The sequence below is a fragment of the Temnothorax americanus genome, unplaced genomic scaffold (assembly GCF_048541705.1).
Source record: "Temnothorax americanus isolate GAGA-0224 unplaced genomic scaffold, ASM4854170v1 Scaffold31, whole genome shotgun sequence".
Taxonomy (NCBI): Eukaryota; Metazoa; Arthropoda; class Insecta; order Hymenoptera; family Formicidae; genus Temnothorax; species Temnothorax americanus.
In genome coordinates this window covers 852443-866596 of record NW_027509453.1, presented here as the reverse complement: position 1 = coordinate 866596, position 14154 = coordinate 852443, and the positions used below count along the sequence as shown (strand labels likewise).

At 32.3% G+C, this 14154-nt stretch overlaps 1 protein-coding gene across 3 annotated transcripts in view; it reads right to left on the bottom strand.

Annotated features, from left to right (window-relative positions):
- The window catches only part of Cdase (neutral ceramidase), a 44285-nt gene extending 38256 nt beyond the window's left edge, over nt 1–6029 (bottom strand). The window contains exons 1-3 of one of the 3 annotated variants that reach the window (XM_077412638.1): nt 5585–6029; nt 1138–1187; nt 250–427 (exon numbers count right to left, since the gene is read on the bottom strand). In XM_077412638.1, the coding sequence (XP_077268764.1) occupies nt 250–396 (147 nt within the window). In that variant the 5' untranslated portion in view covers nt 397–427; nt 1138–1187; nt 5585–6029. Of the gene's footprint in view, nt 1–249; nt 428–1137; nt 1188–1462; nt 1586–5584 lie in introns of those variants that run through there. The other 2 variants (XM_077412637.1, XM_077412639.1) reach the window with 2 other exon arrangements.
- Between the last annotated feature and the right edge of the window lie 8125 nt (nt 6030–14154).

Here is a 14154-nt window from a genome sequence, read left to right as displayed (position 1 = left end):
CAATTGATCTACTTGTTAAATCTACTTGTTCAAAGCTCATATATGTATACATAACCGTAAATATTCGTAACCTTTTTAACTTTTTAAATAAAAGCTTGAAGAGATAAATTTTTTGTGATTTTACAATATAATAAATTTTTTTTATCGAAATAAATGTGTTTTTTTTTATTGTTATCCAACATATTAATACACAATTTCTCGGGATTGTCTATCTCGAAGCATATACATTATACAACGTAGGATACTAACGAAGACAATTTCTGCGGTCGGCCCCGTGCTGTCAGCTCTTCCGACGCCGATACTGTACGAGGCAAGTGCGGTAGGTGCTAGTAACAGGAGAAGCCATAACGCAGACAAACCACGAGTTCTTAGGAACGACCGTGCCGAAGTATCCATTCAGTTTTGTGAGCCCCTTTAGCTGTCCGGACTGAAAGCAAAGAACAGAATGACAGATTCGCGTCTGTAACCACGAATGATATCTCTCGGACACTCAACTTGTTCGAGTGTATCATGCTGCGAGAGATTTATAGCTTTACTGTTTGTCATCGAAAGGATAAAAATTACAGTTTTTTTTTAATCACGTTTCTCCGTTCGTCAGAAGACATTCGCGCGTCAACATGATACGATATCGACCCGTTACTTTGTTAGAGATAAGAATGCCACCTGTGCAAGTTTTATTAAATGTAATACGCGAGATGACGTGAGGTAGGTTGCGCCGCTAAACCGCAATGAATTATTACGTCATAGAAATTCATTGTCACGAACGTATGCTACAAATAACAAAGAATACTCTAACAATCTTATCTCATTATCTTATAAGTATCAGATATTTTTATTTTTAATATACACGACCGAAGAGATAATGCACATAACAACACTTTCGCACGCTGATCATGTGATTTATAGTGGCGATTATTTCGAGTTGTTGTTTCAAAACATTTGCCGATACTCTCGTTGATTGCACGAATGATTTGATCAATTGCTAATTGAATCATAAAGGAGGAATATCGATCTGAAAAGCGGTCCAAGGACGACGGATAGTGACGAAAACTGTACTTTCACTGATCAGTGGTTAGCGAGCATTCGCAAAACAAGAATGCATAAATAAAACTTTTACGAGCGATTACGTGATTTTACCTTTGGATGGCTGCTGTCGGAGTTGCGGCAGGAATGTGGCTTCCGCAAATCTGAAAAGAATGCAAAGGCTGCAACGGTCAATTCCTCCTCTATATTGAACGTACATCGCTGTCTTTTGCTTTGTCACTCGAATAAGATATTGAGGGAATTTAAAAAAAATTTTTTTTGAAGAAAGAATACATATTATATATAAAGTTAACCAGACACTATATAAGATATTCGCATATTGTAATATCGCAAATGTCAGGCATTATTACACGATGAAATGTATATATTATAAAAATTTAAATATAAATATCGGGAAAAATATGATGAATAATTGTACAGTGACAGTTTTTTTTAACTCTGCTGTCTCCCACAAAAAGGCTAAAGGTATATGCCAGTTAATCATAGCATGACAGTTAGTCGCGTAGATCGCACTGTCAAATTATCTGATGCGAGCAACACGTGCTGCGTATGTCAGCGTATACAGGTAAACTGTTGATGGAAAAGAAATATACGCGTTTCCTGGATAAGACACGTAAGTGTTCATGTACGCATATGTCGCTCGGTATTCCAAGCGTTCTAACAACTGCGCATTCATAAATGTGTCGAGCGATATATATAGATGCACATATAGGTACGCGTTCGAGCATGTTGGGTGCGTATATCGCATCAAGCTAACGCAGCTAGCTTTCGTACACATACCTACCAATTGCGTGACTCACATTTGCGTGATATGCAATTGCACGCGGTTCGAAATATTTGTCATCTGCTGGAATTTTCAGTGTTCTCGCATCGATTGAATGGCCATCTGTACGCGTCAGAATTTCAATAGAATGTCAATGGTATTGTCAACCGTGAATTTCTGCAACTCCAATATCGAGAGACCGCGAGATTCTATTCCATATTGCAATTATAAATTTTTTCATTCGAATAGATCTTCTTGCATTGCATTCCTAATTTTGTCTTGCTGAATTTCGAGAGCTTCGCAAAGAGAGACTTTAGAGATTTAAATCATTCGTAATACTTCACCTACATCTCGCTCTTTTATTCGTGGTTCGCTGAAATTGTGCCGAATCACCACATTTCTTCTCTTTTATGAAAGCATAAAACGATGCCATGAAACGAGTCTAAGTATTTAACAATAATTGTAAGGCTGATAAAACGTGAAAGCAGCATTAGCGTGAACGTTAACGCTACAATGTGCGAAATATCAAATGCACATATAATACTTACATCGAGATTAACTCAAGCGATTGAGAAAGGTGCGATATGAAAGCACAAGTTTTGTAACGCTAGTGAATAAAAGTAATAAAAAAAAAAATTTTCCTTTGTAGTATAATTCTTGTTCCTTATGTGCAGTCGAGAAATGTTAAGTCGTTGCATGTGAAAAAAGTTTTACATCAAAAATTTTTAGATAATATAAAATTTCAGAATTCGCATTTTTTAATTTAAAATATTTTAAAGTAAAAATTTAAGATTATCTAAGATATAAATTTTTAAGTTATATATATATAATTAAATGTTATAATTTAATTTATAATATAAAAATAAAATTTTGTATTGCAAAATTTTTTAAAAATTAAAAAGTAAAATAATTTAAATTTTATAATTTTAAAGCACTAACTTTTACAGTTACAAATTCTTTAATATAAAATTTAAAAAAATGTACAAATTAATATAAATTAAAAAAAAATTAATTTAAAATTTTAAAATTACAAAATTTTAAATAAAAAATTTAAATTATGGACTTTGAAAGATACATGGAGTTAAGAAACAAATGTTGCGTGCGTAGCATGTGTCTTTAGTATTCGAGTTGCATTTTAAAATAAAATATTTAAAAACTAAAGACGCAAAAATTGATTATTATATAAGTAATAAAAAATGAAACTTTTATGCACATGTATATAAATCATTCAGTTTTTCTTTCAACCAGTATATTTTTCTAATTAAAGTAAAAATACGCCAAACCGAGGTGAAACAAAAGCACAAATGCAGCAATAATATTTCAAATATTTCCTGTGACATCACCTTCATGGAGTGAGTGGTCAATAAAATCTCAAACTAATAAATCTCCATCATACATTTGTATGCAGATTGCTCTCACAATTTGCATTTTACAAATTTAAAGTGCAACTAACATTGTTCGCGAAATATATAAAATTCACCGTAAACTTTAACTAGCGCTTAAGATAAAACACTGTAACTTAACATAATTAATGGTGTAAATTTATGCTTTTAATTTCCTTATTACTCTTATCGATTTTCTGTTCTATATGTTCCAGCTATTCAATTTAATCCTAAAAAGTTTATTCGAGTCACGTATACGTTATATATGGTATGTATTACTCAAACAATTCAGTATTCTACATTCAATTTATCTTCTAATACAATTTTAAGACTATTTCCTCATAGCTGTCCCTTGCATACATGCAACCTGCATTCAAAGAATCCGATCAAATGTTTTTTCATTGCCCATTATTCCTACATTATCTTTAAAATATTCTCGCTGGACCGTATTTTTATCTTGCGCTCGCTTTAATTACCGTCAATTTAAATTATTGGTAATTGGAAGCATCGTAATTAAAAGAAGAGGTTTCCGATAATGGTCCAGATATGTTACAAACGTGATTTCTTCTTCAGAGAACGTTGATCTCCGAGGCTATGACCTACTGTATCACTTCACGTAGGAATTACAAGAATTATATGCTTGCGTTGTCGATTAAATTGCAAATTATTATATAAATTTTTATATAAAATCAACTTTCAGCCAATATGCCAAGTATCGCGTAACTAATACTCTATAATGAGAATCACTGTCTCTTAAACTGATGAGTTACACGCGAGAGAAGATCGGACGAAATATAAATGCCGGATGCTGTTAAATTTCGCCGGGACGGACGATTATGCCAGTTATGTCGATGCCAAAATGAAGAACACTTTCACTTTTTTCGCGAAATCTTTCGACGTTATTTATAACGTTATTCTATATTTCTTGTACCCCGATGTAGAAATCATTTTTCATATTTTTAATAAGTATAATAACTTAATTAAATTTTTATGTTCCTTGCTTTGAAATAAAATACAGCAGACTCCCATATAACACGGGTTCATATAATACGGATTCCTATAACAAGACGGAAAATTTTTAATATTTGTTTGTTTTAAAATAAAATAAAAAATATTTTACTGTTATGTCTTCAATATTTATTTTACATTTTCCTATAATAAACCCTTACATCTTTTCTAAATGTGTTTCTATATATATAATCCATATATACATATATACTCTGTGTGACTCATATCACACAAATTCATATAATACGAAACGAATCTTCCGTGTTATACGGCAGTCCTCCGTATATTTATTTCAAAAGCAATAATTAATATTTTACACCAACGGCAATATTAATTGCGCAATAAAATTAGGTGAGTGAAACATCCTTTAACTTTAAAAAGTGTGACAACATCCAATTTTATTACAAAGATAAACATAAAGTTTAAATTTGCAACACTTTATGCGATAATCTTGTCACGTTGAGCGGACACATGCATAATGTTTCTGAACATAATTTGAAGATAAATATATGATAGAAATTTCTGTATTTAATGGATTGACGTATTAAATATCGTATAATATAAATATAGGATTAAAACACAAAAGTAGCAGAATAAGTTATTATTTTAAAGAAAATATTTTTTACTTAAAGCGTAAAATAAATATAAAAAAATTGGTGAAAATAATCTAACAAAAAAATGTCCTTGAAAAAATTATAGCCTTAATATCTTCTATTAATAACAAAGGATAAATTTGAAGTCACACACCTGTAAACTCACACACAGTAAAAAATAAAATGTCAATCGTAACATTTTTCAAATGTCCCAGAAAGTCCACTCTAAATTTTGAGTTAAAATAACTCATTCATCGTGTGTTACTTCTTGACAAATTAGAAATGTTAATTTATTGACACTACATTTTACATTTATATTTGTTGTTTTAACTTTAAGTATAATGTAAAAATAACTTGTAAAAAATGTCGATATAACATATTTGAATAAACGATAGTTATTTCAACTGAAGAGAAATGTTGTTTTGAACATTTTATTGTAGTAAATTTGATTATTTTGTATGACAAAGTTTACGATTATTTGAGAAGATTTACTTTAATTTTTGTTTATGTTAAAAGAACTCAAAATAATATTCAATTTCTAAATGACATACATAAAGTGTTAAGTTATCACGTTGACATTAATATAACACATAAAAATGTTACAAAAATAATAACATAGCTGTTGTATGTTAATTTTACATTAAAATAATAGTCAAATCTTGGTAACACAAAATTTTAACATTTGGACGCACGATTTTTACTGTGCATTTACTCCAATTTTAACCACACTACGTAAGTGCTAATAATGCCGCCTGCGTCTTTGTAATAATAATAAACAAATTCAGTAAACAAACCGGTTGTCACGAAATTGGCACACTCTCAATTTCTTGCAAGCGGAGCGTCACTATTTCCGGTCATACAGTCCACCAGCAGCAGTACCAGGGAACAAAGAGAAATATGTCACAGTATATACTCACAGCCAGCCGGTGCGTGACAAGTTTACGTGGAACTCGTCTAACTAGCGTAATAACCAACGATAATTCGAGTTATCGCGACCGATATAGAAAAGGCACACACACTCCAATTAGTTGAAACATTGACACGTATTTTTTTTTGCAAGATAAACGGTTCACTCGATCGCGATTACAAAGATCGTCGATCCTGCTGGATCTCCGGAGGCAAGAAAAAAGAACATGCGGCGCCAGCTGGGAGCTGGGACTGCGATGCAAACAGGCTACCGGCCCGTCACCACGGAGAGACTCTGTTCGGATACCAAACCAAACCCAACGTTGGGACTCACATGGTCGGCGATGAGAAGAAGGGGAAACGGAAACGATTCCACGGCTATTCTCACACCGCAGGCACACATACACATACGCGCGCGCACACACACACACACACACACACACACACACGCATGCATGCATCTAGTTTCTTTCTCACAATCGGCTCCGCACTTCTGCACCTTTCGTTTTCTCTCTTCTTCTCGCCTTGACACAATGTATAATGTATACAGTATACATGCATAGGTCAATAGCTGAACAATTGCCAGAGAATCACCACGTCACAGTCAGAATGTTAACAGAAGAATGTCGATTTGAATTCATAAACTCAGCCAATCAACCCAGTAGAATTTCGCTTTGAGAGAAAAAAACCAGCTTTCGTGTCACGTATAAGGACAACAGATTATTCCCACATGTTATTCCAGGTTATTATTCGAGTACGAATAAGTTCTGATAAAGCGGTGTAGAGCGATTGAAGTTAGATTCAATTATAAGCTGAATTATAAAAGTTCTCGATGTAACGATGAGATAATCGAGTTAATTTAAGAGCTTTAAATTAAGTCTTTCGTATTACTGATTGATCACATGTCATTAATATCTGGGATTAACACATATTGATCTTATCTTTCTCAGTATTTCCTAATCTATCAATCACTTAATTTATTTTTAAGTAGGTACGTAAAATGTAAATAGATATCTGAGTTAATATATAAGTGATTAACATAAAAGGATCTTTGTGTTCTAAAATCCTCTAGATTGTGTTAAGTAATATAGGGGAGACCGGGGCTCGTTGGCACAAGAGGCAAGTTGGCAATGCGTTCCGTTTATGTATTTATAGCGAAAAAAACAATGGAAAAGTTATCACAAAATATCTCGTATATGACATAGGTACTTTTCCCAAAGTTCTATTTTAATCAGACAAGTATTACAATAGAAAAAGAGAAAACTCTGATTCAAGAGGTGGCAAGTAAGATTTCGAGTGTTCTTCAGCTTGAGAAGTAAATCAAAGTGACTTATCATTATTATAGTTAAAAGAAAAGTTTCTGTTACTATACGACATGTTATTTTGACTAACAACAGTAATTTATTGTAATAAAATGACTGAAATAAAACGTATGTAGGGATGGGGTATGTTGGCTCATATTAAGACACGCTTAGCTTGACTTGTTGCCACGCGCGTGAGATCTGTTTGAGTATGTGATTTGCTATCTACAATGCTAGATATATATTTATATTTATATTTTTATGATGAAAAAAGCCACATCTATGCAGAAACTATACAGTATACAGGAGCGTTCCTAGCATGAAAATGTAGAGAAAGGTTTTCTCTATCATATTAGTACTGTTTAATCATAATAATTAGTTGTATAAAAACTCAAATGCCAAAATTGTGAAAACAGTGCCAACGAGCCCCGGTCTCCCCTATTATCATTTTCTAATCCATATAAAGTAAACTTAATTTAAAACTTGGTTCCTCGTTGATCGAGCTGATTAATTAACAAGCTGTTTGAAGAAAAATAATGTTAAAAGATAAATTCAGTATAGTACAGGGAAATTAAACAAAAAAATGTCAAATCTGCGGAATAATTCACATGTAGCTAAATTTTTGCATGGACCTTTATTTCGTCGTTAAAAACAATATGTGAAAAGTCCCCATCGATGTGACCCCTGCTAAAAATTTTACAGAGGGTCAAAGGTAAAGAAAAACAGTTTTTCGCGAATATTTTTTTATTCATTAGTCCTACGGCAAAAACAGTTATTACAAAATTTGTAGCTTATAAAATTCTCTACAAAAAATGTTCTATAAGTTTTTTTGTACAAGCAATACTTTTCACGTAATAAATTTTGCAAGATATGCGCTGCGCGGTAAATTTACGGAGCGCGCTGACAGACGTCAAATAAATTGAAGCGTCGCACGCGCGCACAAAAAATGTCATATCTTTTGAACGAATCATCGTACAAAAATGATCGAAGAATCGTTGAAAAGCAAAAACTTTCAGCTTTTTAATGCAATTTGGTTCGTTATTCTATGATAATTTTTGAAAATTCTACGATGGTTTAAACAAATTGTTACATGCATTTTTTGCCTTTTTTCATAAAATCAGCCACAAGTAGGTTCCAAATTGTTTAAAAAAAAAACGCCAGCAGAATATTACAGTATATACTTCATACTTTGACCCTACCAGAGGAAAAAAATTACAAAAATTTTTTGCTTTAAAATCAAGCTATTGACATTTTCAGTAATTTTTAAAATTTTTGATGAAACGTTAAAATTAAAATCGTCATAACTTGGCGAAAAACTGAGCTAAAAAATTTTTTTAAAAAGCAATCAAAAGCTTGAAATGTCTACTTTTAGGTCCTACATTGCAATATTCCTCATTTTCTTGCATTTTTATTTATTTATGTAAATATACGAGTTGTCGCGAAATATCTTATTTAAACAAAGGACTATATACTTACTTATAGTAGTTTTGTATAAAAATTTACGTTTCTCGGGGATAATGCACTGTTTTCCACACCACCTCGGAGGTACAGTGCTAAGCGCGTTTTTTTCTACGTGATGTCCCCATTAGGTCCAATCCACTGTTTTTTTGAGAAGAATAAAGCAAATCAATTTCTATGGCTTCCGCCATGAAATCTGGAGATTCGTCTTTGTAGCTGACATAGCATTTTTCGATTATATTAGGTGCTGCGTTAAGGCAAGTCTGGCAAGGCCATGGCAATGTCTACATACTGCTGAACATTTTAAACCCATTTTACTGCAGCCACAGTTGAATCCGCAATTTTTCGAGCAGTTTAAAAAAATGGAGTTTAACAGAGTGTCCGAAGCAGGTGGTAGCAAAGATAGAATTGACTCCAAAAAATATCATTCCTCCTTATCCATCCCCAGTGTTTAGGATTGAGATCGTTCCCAAGCCATGTTTTCACTTGATAGTACACCCGATACAAATGCTGTTGAGCAGCACTAGATGTTGGTGGAAGAGTAGATAATTTCATTGCCTTAATATAAGCCGCTTTAAATTATCTACTCTTCCACCAACATCTAGTGCTGCTCAACAGCATTTGTATCGGGTGTACTATCAAGTGCAAACATGGCTCGGGAACGATCTCAATCCTGAAGATTGGGGATGGATAAAGAGGAATAATATTTTGGAGCCGATTCCATCTCTGCTACCACCTGCTCCGGACACTCTATTAAACTCCATTTTTTGCAACTGCTCAAAAAGTTGCGGATTTAATTGTGGCTGCAGAAAAATGGGTTTAAAATGTTCAGCAGTGTGTGGACATTGCCATGGCCAGTCTTGCCTTAACACAGCACCTGATGCAATCGAAGATTGCTATATCGACAGCTACGAAGACAAACCTGCAGATTTCTTAGCGGAAGCCATGGAAATTGAAGAAGTTGACGCGGAAATTATGGATATCGAGCCAACGAAGGGAATTGAAGAAGAAGCAGATACTTAATAGCAAAATGTGTGTTTTTTCACGTTTGCAAAAGAATGTTTACCATGGAAATTGATTTGCTTCATTTCTCTTAGAAAAACAGTGGATTAAGCCTAATGGGGACACCACGTTAAAAAAAAAAAAACGCGCTTAGCACTGTACCTCCGAGGTGGTGTGGAAAACAGTGTATTATCCCCGAGAAACGTAAATTTTTATACAAAACTACTATAAGTAAATATATAGTCCTTTGTTTAAATAAGATTTTTCGCGACAACTCGTATATTTACATAAATAAATAAAAATGCAAGAAAATGAGGAATATTGCAATGTAGGACCTAAAAGTAGACATTTCAAGCTTTTGATTGCTTTTTAAAAAAATTTTCTAGCTCAGTTTTTCGCCAAGTTATGACGATTTTAATTTTAACGTTTCATCAAAAATTTTAAAAATTACTGAAAATGTCAATAGCTTGATTTTAAAGCAAAAAATTTTTGTAATTTTTTTCCTCTAGTAGGGTCAAAGTATGAAGTATATACTGTAATATCCTGCTGGCGTTTTTTTTTTAAACAATTTGGAACCTACTTGTGGCTGATTTTATGAAAAAAGGCAAAAAATGCATGTAACAATTTGTTTAAACCATCGTAGAATTTTCAAAAATTATCATAGAATAACGAACCAAATTGCATTAAAAAGCTGAAAGTTTTTGCTTTTCAACGATTCTTCGGTCATTTTTGTACGATGATTCGTTCAAAAGATATGACATTTTATGTGCGCGCGTGCGACGCTTCAATTTATTTGACGTCTGTCAGCGCGCTCCGTAAATTTACCGCGCAGCGCATATCTTGCAAAATTTATTACGTGAAAAGTATTGCTTGTACAAAAAAACTTATAGAACATTTTTTGTAGAGAATTTTATAAGCTACAAATTTTGTAATAACTATTTTTGCCGTAGGACTAATGAATAAAGAAATATTCGCGAAAAACTGTTTTTCTTTACTTTTGACCCTCTGTAAAATTTTTAGCAGGGGTCACATCGATGGCGATTTTTCACATATTGTTTTTAACGACGAAATAAAGGTCCATGCAAAAATTTAGCTACATGCGAATTATTCCGCAGAAAAATCCTAATTTCTCTGTACTATAATAATGTATAATAACGCATAGAGAATATTTAAAAAGAGATGAATAAATAAAAGAAAGTGTAAAACAAAACCATCATAAAAACTCATATTTATATTGTACATTTGTTTTTTTATTATGTAAATATATGCACTGACAAAAACTAAAAAAGAAAAAAAAAAACGTTGAAAATTAAAAATAAAGTTGTTGATGAAGAGTTCTGGATTTGAAAACCATTTGAAATAAAAGACCAGAGACATATAATACAGTTCAGTTTTTCAGGGACATAATACAATAAAAATGATTAATTATACCTCCATAAACATTTTTCAGTACTTTTTTAAAGAAAATTGATATTCAATCTTCTGTAGATTAATTTTATAATAAAATTATTATAATAAAATGTTTAATAATAAATATTTAATTATTATATACACGCATTAAAAAATAAGTACGTGTAAACTCATATTTCTGAATATGTATATTTGTTCTTGGCAAAAGTACACAATAATATCAAAAATTATATAGCACGCGCGTAGCACGCGCTTGTTATATTCCAGTAATATTTGAAAAGAGATGAATAAATAATAAAATACAAAACGCTTATGAAATAATGCTTAAATAATAAAACGCTTTTATTATCTCCATAATATCATAATTTTCACTCAAATTATTATGTAAAGCAAATCACATTATATAGAAATCGCAAAAAATAATATACGCAAATTTCTGAAAAAAATCTGGGATTTAGAACGACGATATTTCAAGCGACACAAACTTACTGTTCGTGGCAGACTATATTTTCTCAGAGGCAAAAATGCATTTAAATGTTTGGCTTTATAAGCCGCGAAGTGTATTTAAACATATCTCTCGGTGAACAGTCAAGTGTGAGAGGATAAGGAGAAAATATCGTCGACGAGAGGGCAACTTTTAAATAGTCGATGGTACGAATGCAAATGGTTGTGCACAGAGTGTAAAAAGAGCGGAGTACACTGAACGCTCCGGTTTTCCTTGACTCCGATACGAGCGTGCATACCAGTTCGTAGCATTATTTTTCCAGCTATCTTTCCCATGCATGATTTCTCATCAAAAATATTCACGGGCAACAGTAATCTTCGATATAAAGTATCCGAGCCGCAAACGTAAATTTAAATTAATCAATCGAGTGTAACGGTAAACACGTAAACTTTTCGTGCTTTTGCATAAAGAATCATACATATTGAATGCGACGCGATCAGAGAATAACACGGAGTTCAATCTTTAAAAAATTTATATTTACATTTACACAATCATGAAGAAAAATATATTATTCAATTCGAATCATTAACTGTGTATAAACTCATAAATAAATACTTACAAATGACATTAAAGACGTTTTCTTATGGAGTCTGGATTTAGCGTGATAGATGGTAGTCATCTCAAAAAAAATTTTCTCCCGTCGTCTGTCTTGCGGGAGACTTTCATCCTGTTCTTTTTAAGATCTTGTTTGAAAAATGAGTTTCTTGCAAAACCTTTATCGCGGTATATTATATCAGATTTATAAGATGACGCATGTACGTACAAAATATTCAGATGTCATCGTATATGCATACAATCTCAATGCTTGAAAGGAAAAAAAATCAATAATTTCTTTGATATTTACAATTACAAAACTTTGTTGCACATATATAAATAAATTATATCTATTAATTAATAAAACGTGTAATAAAAACTATTTATTTTAATAGTATCAGAGAAATGTGAACTCTCAGCGCACTTGTCAATTTAGAAACGTTACGTCAACGTTTTCCCATTTAATTACAGCTTTAATTAATTTGCTTTGATTAATTGTGTACTAATGTCTTTTCGATGATGTGATTGTAATTGACAATTAAACTGTACGAGCGAGGCATCGATGTAACTTTCAAAACTTTTCAATTTCCGCGCAAATCAATTTGTCGTAGCATGCACGAATATCGCGGCACAAATAAGTCAACGATAATTGCTTATTAAGAATTTATCCTTTTTTCGTTCAATTATTATTATGGATCAAATCAATCGCGAGAGCAGCACCAAATAAATAAAATCGATACGTCGGAACATAATCGTGTACTCTAGGCGTAACGTCGGAACACGGACTGTCACTTTCATCGATCCGCGGCGACTCGGGTACTCGCCGTAAAGGAGAAAGTAAAACGAAGCGGATTGTGCAATTATCGTCTCTACAATAGCTCAAACAATTTCAGCGCGTAACAAAATGCTGGTCTGATGTATCGACAGTGCGCGAAAGAGTAATACTAATCGAATCATCGACTGTCTCTTGATAAAATGATTGAACAGTCGTAATAAAAAAATAAAATAGTCTTAATTGATCGGAATTTGATATCGGAAATATGTTATATTAATTAGAAAACTTGTCATGAGAACTAATGGAGAATTTGTTATTTGCTTGCAATTTAATTTTGTGTCAAAAAGTTTTAAATAAATCCTTAAAGGGCAGGATACACCAAAGAAATTCAATAATGCCAGTAAATTGCAGGAAAGTAAAAAGCTTTCTTATAATCCTCGTTTAAATGAAGAAGTTCAGAGACGGAAAGAGTTCAAAAGATGTTTACTTCATAAAAGCGGTAGAAAACTGCTCTCTCGAGATAAGTATAAGGTATTTCATATGCGATATGACTTGTTAAAAATGATATATATAGAGATTTAAATACTGGATCTAGAAACTGGTTTTAATTAATATGAGAGTAAGAAACGATGTAATTGTGTGACAATTTAATATTTAAAAAAATTACTTTCAGTCTTTTCCCTTACGCAGATTTCAGGAAGTATCGCGTTTCTTTTTTGCCGCAGGAAAAAAGCATCGCTCTGACTTTCCAATGTTTTGAATAAATGACAGCTTTGCACATTGTATGCCAATGCGTTACACGCAATAATCGCAACCCGATGATGCGAAATATCGCATTACGCCGAAAAACACTATTCTTATTTCTAAATGAACCGTTATGATTCACAACCGGGATTATTCCCACCGGTTTCCTTATTTTACACATGCATCATCTCAAAACTTTCAGCCGATTATTGTATCCATTTTTTCCTTTCTTCCGTGTTTAAAAATACTAGTTAGTTTTTAATGCTAATATGTTAGCCGTTATCGCTGGCAATTTACATAAAATTATATAATCCTAGCAATTTGTTTACAAATGAAAGTTGTTAAATAAGAAGTGAAAATGTATTGCGGAACTGCGAAGAGTTCTAAATACGAGAACTGTTTTAATAACGGCATGTTATTGCCACTTTTGCAGCAATCGATTCGCAACTAATTTGTAGCGCAATATCATGAGCTGCATATATATAAACTTATCTAATCGATACTTCAGAAAACGTGATTTTTTTTGTAGTTGCAGCCTTAATATGTTTGCGTTTTTCTCATGACATTTCGACTTCTTATATGCCTTGTGATGAAGATAATTGAAATAGTTCTTATCATGTATGTACATTGATAAAAATATTAATTTCTTATGATCTGTTCTTTTCATAAAATGATATTTTATCTTCTTCGAAATAATACCTATTTATAAAATTAGAACAATAAATATAA